Source organism: Odocoileus virginianus, chromosome 12, assembly GCF_023699985.2.
Source record: "Odocoileus virginianus isolate 20LAN1187 ecotype Illinois chromosome 12, Ovbor_1.2, whole genome shotgun sequence".
Lineage (NCBI taxonomy): Eukaryota > Metazoa > Chordata > Mammalia > Artiodactyla > Cervidae > Odocoileus > Odocoileus virginianus.
The window spans coordinates 50491471-50499659 of record NC_069685.1 but is presented as its reverse complement, the minus strand read 5'-3'; the positions used below and the strand labels follow the sequence as shown (position 1 = coordinate 50499659).

General features: G+C 36.8%; 1 protein-coding gene across 1 annotated transcript; it reads right to left on the bottom strand.

Annotated features, from left to right (window-relative positions):
* Positions 1-618: 618 nt before the first annotated feature.
* Positions 619-8177, bottom strand: VPS29 (VPS29 retromer complex component). The gene is made up of 4 exons (XM_020890019.2): positions 8070-8177; positions 3348-3539; positions 1359-1594; positions 619-1121 (listed from the first exon to the last, which is right to left on the bottom strand). The coding sequence occupies exons 1-4, from the start codon at positions 8070-8072 to the stop codon at positions 1004-1006; spliced, it is 549 nt and encodes a 182-aa protein (XP_020745678.1). The 5' UTR covers positions 8073-8177; the 3' UTR covers positions 619-1003.
* Between the last annotated feature and the right edge of the window lie 12 nt (positions 8178-8189).

The window sequence follows — 8189 nt, the reverse complement described above, 5'->3', positions numbered from 1 at the left end:
CTTGATCCCTTTATTCCTATCTTGCCTCACCCCCTGGTAACCACTAGTTTGTTCTCTATATCCATGTTTCCTTTTTGTTATATTCACTAGTTTATTTTTCAGATTCCACAAGCAAGTGATATCTATAGTAATCTGTCTTTCCCTGACCTTATCTAGCATAATACCCTCCAAGTCTACCCATGTTGCTGCAAATGGCAAAATTTCACTCTTTTTAATGGCGAGTAATATTCACCACATCTTCTTTATCCATTCATCTGTTGATGAATCCTTAGGTTCTTTCCATATCTTGGCAATTGTAAATAATACTGCTATTAACACTGGGGTGCATGTATCTTCCTGAATTAAACATTAATGTTTGCAAAATTTTGTTAAAACTTAAAAGAACAGGGCATTTAAAAGCAACCCAGTCTGAAAAAATCTCTGGATTTACTATATCAATACTCTTTAGAAAATAAAACCTGAATCCAACATTATGATCTAGAACAGTTGTTAAGGAATGAGCTCTGAAAAGTCATCTTATATCTCATCTACCTTATCACTGGAACACTTGTCTGCAGTTTCATTTGGCCTCTTATTTTCATGATTTTTAAAAATTAAAACACAGTTTAATCAAGAAAGTATAAATGAAAGGTAACTGTTTATTACTGGAGAAGAGAAAAATGTATACAAGAAAGTCTAGATTCTTCCTCTTCATGCACTACTGGTAGTAAAGTTCCAAATATCAACTATGAAGATATTTACAAGGATAAATTTTTCTTAACGTGTGACCATTTACTGTGTGGTGAACATTTTTTCATAGAAATCATATAGTTAAACTAAATATAATCTTATAGTTTACAAGAAGCTCCAACATTGTATTAACAGAAGACAATATATTTTACTGCAAAATATTATAAAAGTGATACAATTTTGTGGCTCTTAAATGTTTAATTACTTGAGTTGAACAGGGGAATGGAAAAAAAAAAAAAAGCCCAGCAGAAAAATCAACAGGACAGGCCTGGCTTTAAGATTTTTTGTATTCGATTCGTTCTACTTTCACATCATCTCCAATTAGCTGATAAACGTAAGTGACAACTGTAGAAGCCTGGATATCCATCAACACAAATGAAGGAATAATGTTTCTGGAAGAAAATATAAATAATGTCATTGTTTTGTATTAAAAAGCCATAGCATTATTAATTTCAACTTAGGATGACAATTGGGTTTCAAGGAGAAATCTGGTTGTTAGACATACTAAAGATAATCACCAATAGAATACTGCCAAAAAGGCTGTAATTATTTAAATAATCACATCTTTTACAAAATGTCACATGTGCAATTATTAACTTTATAAAACCCCCAAATTGCATACTACTCACGTTTCCAAGGCATTATATGCTCCAGTGGCAGAACCTGGATTAATGTAGAATTTATTTTCATGCTCAAATGCTTCAAATTTATGTGTATGTCCTGAAATAAGAATGTCCACATCAAACTGCCTTTGCAATAGGGCTAGGCTGGCCATATCTCCCCATGGGATAACTTGATGTCCATGGATCAGACCAATTTTGAACTGCCCAACAGTCACAACTTTCTGCTCTGGATAATTCAGATTCTAAAATACGAAATAGACATAAAAAAATAGCTCAGAGATACTGATGTTCATAAATAACTTTCTTTTAAATATTCAGTCTCAAAAAAATAAATAAATATTCAGTTTCATATGGGTGTTTTGAAACAGTGTTCCACAACCAACAAATCTGTTAAATATCTGATTTCTTCTCAATTTCTAAGGGTATAACAGCTCAAAACATAACTTCCTTCAGGAGAACTGGAATTTATTATGCAATCTCCTTATTAAGTTTATTTTCATAGACTGTGAGTTCTTTACAGAGTAATTCCCCCAAATTTGTGTTTCCTTTAAGAATCCAAGGACTATGACCTGAAAGCTAGGATGTGTTGAAATTACATCCCAGGCTTTAATAGTTACATAGATGGCTTAGAATAATAATGATAGTTAACACTTATGTAGCACTTAGTATGAACTAGGCACTCTTCTAAGAGGTCATAAATGTCAACCTATGTAATACTTACAAACAACCCTAAGAGGTAGGTTTCATTTTGACCCCCATTTTATGGATGAAGAAAATAAGGCACAAAGAGGTTAAAATAGCTTGCCTAAGGTCACAGTTTATTAACTGTTTAAGCCAAGATCTAAACCCTGGAAGTATGGCTCCAGGGTTGGTGAATTTATGAGCAAATTAGAAGCAAAAAAATTTTGATTCTTGCTACTGAACCTAGCATATCACAAACAGAACTCCTAATATATTTTTAATAATCCAAACCTATACTCTGTTGACAAGATGTCTGCCCTTTCCCATTTCATCACCCCCAACCCTCATCCCACCTTCATGCCAACAACTCTAGTTTATTCAAACTTAACTGCAAAAAAAAGGAGCACCAGTGAAGTTAAATAATTTATGAAACATCTTCTATTTCCAGAAATACAAAATAAAAATTTCACACTAGAGTCAGGTTTACTAAGCTTGATCATATGGTGTTAACACTGGCAGGGGTCTTAAAAATCATCTATTCCAATCTTATTTACATAGTAGGGAACTAAGAAGATACAGCTTGCCTAAAATCTCAGTATTAATTAATAGGCAAAGTTTGAACTTTAGGACTCCTTATTTTTTCTCTAAGGCAAGATTTATTGAGATATAACTTCCATACAGGAAAATTACTCTTTTTGATATACAATTCAAGAAGTTTTGACAAATACATATAGTCGTGCTGCCACAATCAAGATACAAAAGTCTACCCCCTCCTCAAAACTTCTTCATGCCTGTTTATAGTTAACCCTTGAGATACGGAGCCATGGCAGGATTTTTAGCAGAGAAGTGATGTGATCTTACTTCACCTATAAAAGGTCATTCAGGCTACTACTTGGAGAACAAACTATGGAGGAAGCAAGGGTAGAATCAGGAAGTTGGACACAGTAAAGTGATATGGTGGCTTAGAATGGGATAGCAGAGGTGGTGGCAGTTAAACTCCTAACAAAAACTTTGCATTCTAAATAATAACACTACAAAAAATAGTAACAAAACCGTATCAATCCAGTTAGAACAAGTATGGAACATTTAATAAGCAGTCTAAAATCAGGGATTTTCAAACTGTACATATAGCAATTTTTCACTGGAACACTAAGAAAAAAAAAAAGACCTTAATAGTTGAGAAACTCTGGTCTAAAAAATAAAGCTTATACAAATATAAGAAGAAAAGGAAATATTTCATGAATATATAGTCAACGCAACAGGAAAAAAGAAAGAAAAAGGAAGAATTTGGGAAGGCAAAGGGAAGTATACCACCTCATCGAAGTCTCCTCTCACAATATGGACATCGCCAGCCAGAGTCTTGAGATAGTCATAACTCTCTTTGGTGCAAAGGTTTCCAGTGCAGAGAATGTGCTGAATCTTCCCTGGCACCAGCAGTTTTTTGAACTTAGCTGGCAAACTGTTGCACCGATGTGGGATGTGCAGGTCTCCTAATACCAACACCAACTTTAAAGTGTCAAGGTGAGAAAAGGTATAATGTTAAACATGATTTCAAAATAAGATATTCTCCCATAACTCTTTTAAATTAATCAGAGACTCCAGAACCCCAAAGAGCAGAACTTATTCACACAGTTCCTATCATGAACATTTTAACAATACATGTGATTCTAAATCAATCTTAGTTTATTTTGGTCATAAATAGGTGTGCACACAATACAAGTAACCATTCTTATTGAGAATAAAACCAAGCTTTCTAAAGTAATTCATTTAGAGACCTATAAAATTAAACTCCATAAAAAAACTGAAAAATATTCTGAGTCCTATGGAATTTGATATGGTAATTCACATTTCTGCAGTTTTAAATGTAAAACATATTGATTCCAGGGATATTAATAAAAAGAATGGTTAAAATTATAGAGAAAAAAGTTAATTCTATAATTTACTATGTTGACAACTATTTGGAGGAAGAGTAGCCAAAATTTACAATATTTGTTACTTAAAATATTAACTATACATTACAGAAAAATAAAAACTGCCTATACCTCAAAGAGTTTCAGTAGGACAAACGTGCTTTTGAATTATAATCTTTGTTATCCTCTCTTTCTTTCATCATTAGAAGTCCTGTCATATTTTTGTCTGGCTTAAATATCCTCAGTTTAGTTCCCAAACTTAAAATAACAAATCACAATTTTCATGTACATTAGAGCATTAAAAAAAGAAAGGAAGATCAACCAAATAAGTGATAAATTCAGCAGGAGGTGGTTTAGAGTTGGAACATAATCTCAGATGATAAAAACAAATTCTACACATAAATACAAAAGAATTAAAAAACCTCAATTCTGTGAATTTTTAATTTTAAAATTTCAAGATTTGACATGTATACATCATTTAACAGAATATTGTCAAAAAGGTCATATAAAAATAGTTATCTGCCCTCCAAAGGACAACAGAATCAATTTCTCCATGTGGATTAGTATTAGCACCTTCAGATGAGATCATGGTGGTATGGCCATAGACAGTGTGCTGCTCCTGCTACTGCTGCTAAGTCGCTTCAGTCGTGTCCGACTCTGTGCGACCCCATAGACGGCAGCGCACTAGGCTCCTCTGTGCCTGGGATTCTCCAGGCAGGAATACTGGAGTGGGTTGCCATTTCCTTCTCCAATGCATGAAAGTAAAAAGTGAAAGTGAAGTCGCTCAGTCGTGCCCTACTCTTAGCGACCCCATGGACTGCAGCCTACCAGGCTCCTCCGTCCATGGGATTTTCCAGGCAAGAGTACTGGAGTGGGGTGCCACTGCCTTCTCTGATAGACAGTATAGGCACCTTCTTTCTACAATAGGATGTCTTCCCACAGATGTCCCATCCATAAGACCTTTAACTGGTTTCAAAGAAGGTATGACTATTCCTTAATATTACCAAAGAAAATATTGACTGTCTTAAACAAGATAAACAGAAAAGTTGGGCCACCACAGACTTTGTAAATTAAAATTAATGAAAAGGTGTAAAATTAAAATTATCACAACAATAAGCTTGATTCATCTTGCAACAAGTATCAAAATGATCACAAACAAAAGGAAATGTCAACAGAACATACAGTAACCAAAGTAACACAAGGTAACAAAACCCGTGCACTTTAAAAGAAATTATTAAATAAGCTTCTTTACAAAGAGTAGTTTCAGCTGGTATTTGCTCTATGACTTATATTGTTTCAATCCAGATCTCAGTGGACAAAACATCCATAAAACTAAAAACCACCACATAGTTTCCACCCTCAGTGGTAATTAATACAAAAGTACCTGCAGATAGAACAATCTTCATCTTTAGAGGGGGATCCCTTCAGATATGGATTGAAGTGCATAGTTAATGTGGGAAGCTGGCATTTAAGAAAAAGGTAAAAAAAACATATTTCTATATTAAAAAAAAAAAAAGAACCTCAAACTCATAAATTAAGGGTATATGACTGTAACAGGTTGAAAATGTTTGGGACTAATCATGAATGAGCTGTTCAATCTGAGTGTGGCTGAACAAACATTCATAAAACGTGATACTTTATAATGATCAATAACCTGAATTCTATAAAGTACTATGGATTATGCCCAAGTGTACCTACACTATTAGCAGTTTAAAGATGTTAACAATGAAAGGCCACAAAGAAATTATTCCAAATTAATAAGGATCCTTACTAGGACTCTGGTTTCTTGCAGCTAATGAAGTTATATGGGGAACAGTGTCACATAACAAATGTCATACTTTGAGCAGCATCTTTGCCCAAATTCCACACTTTGACAGTGCAGGTTAGACATAGATTACATAGAGTCTTTTAAGATGGCAAAAGATTCTGGAAATGGCAGTCTTGTTAAATTCAAATAAAGAACCAATCTAATCAAAGCACAGAAAATTTGGTTACTTGCTATTTGATAGACTGTAAAAGGGTGAAATCCCAGTAATCAGCCACCCCACCACCACTGTTAGTAGGAGCTAAGAGAAGAAACTTACTCTGTGCCCAGCCTTAGTGGAATGAAGAAGTTGATTGCAGACAGGGGAATGAAAAAAAAAAAGGGTGAAACATGACCAATGTTAAAAGAAAGCAACGAAAAGAAACAAACCAAAAAAAGAACAAAAAACTCATCAAATGAATAAGCAAACAATTGTTAATGATTTCTGAGTGTTATGAAAGAAAATGTTAAAAATCAGCTTTGCTCAAAACAATACCAAAAGAACCATTTGCTGTACTATTAAATATCTCACACACACACACACATTTACAATCTTTTCTAATTTTCTTAATCTCACTCTCCACTTTGACGCCTATCCCTTTTGTTTGTTGTTCTGTTTAGAATTTTACAAAACAATTTGGAAAATTCATCACCGGTAGCTTAAATGGAAGCTAACATTTTCTGGATTCTTTGGGCTTAATTATTCTTTAAATACATTGATTTTAATTCTCTTATGTTTAAAATTCTAGTAGTTGGAAAATTATGCTGCAGCTAGGTCATTATTTTGTACAGAAGATCTAACACAGCACTATGAATACATCATCAAGTCACCAGATACTGGATGATAGAAGCAGACAACCTCCTCCAGCTAAAACTGGACTTTTCCCCACACCTAAATTTGTCGCCCACAGACTCTGGATACTGCTGAATATTAAACATTTTTAGTCTCTTTACCAAATAAAATGCTTTTAATTGTAAAAGAATCCATCAATGCTAAACCTTGCCCAGTTCTATTTCACATGAAAAGTGATACTTCAATACAACTACCCTGAAAAACTACCTCTCAAAAAAACCTCAGGAACATGAATACTTAAATGTCAGGTAATTTCATCTTCTCCCCGCGATAAGATGTCTCAAAATTACTGTTAACTGGACTACTCTAATCTGGAGTCTGTTTAGAAGCAAAAATCATTAAGTGAGATTAGAGTCTCTAGCATATACAAAGAACTAAAGGACCACAGACCACGAATGTCACGGTTATAAGGCACCTTAAAGGTTGTTTGTTATAGAATCACGATTATCTTAAAAATGCACTGGATGTTCATCACAGAGAGAAGTCCCTTTTCATCAACAAACACCAAGATCATCAGAGCCCCTTTTCAAACCGTTCTTAAATTTTCAGAGAATCAAGGGCACTTTGAAAATCTGATTACAGCTATTAGGCATCTCCAGCAGCAGCTCCCAAGTTTTCACGTAGGAAGGTCTTAGGGGTACCGACTTATTGGGGGTGAGGGGGTGATGGGCCGGTCCGGGGCAATCCGATGTACAATGAGGTAAAGCTTCCCAAACTCCTCTTGGCCGCCAATGATGGCCCTTTAACTAGAAGAACATACGTACTCACAAAATCAGCTCGAAAACCGTTAAGGAATTCTACTGTAAAGGGTCGCAGTATCCTGAAGAAGCAAGTAGTACCAGCAATTCTAACCACCCCCCCAAAAAAAAGCCAAATCCAGTCCTTTGAGGGTACACCGCCACATTTCAATGGCATCTGCATGTTATTTCAGGGAAGAAAGGAGACTTCTTATCCCATTTCCCCAAATAGCAAATTAAAATGGGTAGGGAATTCTACTCGCTTCTTCCCGTTTTGCATCCGAGAAGCCAGTTTTCGCCACATGGGGGTGGTAACCAGTGGGTTACCAACCAGCGGGAGGTGCTTTTTGCGGGAAAGGAACTAGGAAACGTCTGGAAACGGAGGAGATCCCGTGGCTCCTTTCTCGGGGACTCCCAAGACACAGGCCCAAAGCCTTTCCCGGCTCGGGCGTGCGGGTCTCGTGACACAAGAAGCAGCTGAGAGTGGCCCTTTTCGCCTTCGGACGTCCTCTGGCCCCTGGGGCTGGGATGCAAGGCCCGGGCTGGCCGCACCCAGAGGTGGCCGCTCTCTTTCCTCCTTTGCGTTTCCCCAGGCACCAGCCCAGGCCGCGGGCGCGCCCGTCACGGCCTCCAGGATCACCCAAGCCCTCGCCCAGTGACTCCCAGCGGCTCCCAACGACGCAGAACCTCAGCCGAGAGGCAGGCCTCGGTGGTCGCAACTGCGGTACTCACCATCCTGTCACTGGGCTCCGCTCAGTCACCACAATCGCCGCCGCCTTCTCTTCCTCACACTTCTCGGCGACCCACCCACCTCGCTCAAAACCAATGAAAAGAGAGGTCAGCAAGAGACCG

Coding starts and splice junctions, on each gene's coding strand:
- VPS29 (XM_020890019.2), bottom strand. Junction 1,595..3,347: donor TGAGAGGAGACTTCGATGAG/GTGGTATACTTC, acceptor TTCGTATTTTAG/AATCTGAATTATCCAGAGCA. Junction 1,122..1,358: donor GCATATAATGCCTTGGAAAC/GTGAGTAGTATG, acceptor ATTTTCTTCCAG/AAACATTATTCCTTCATTTG.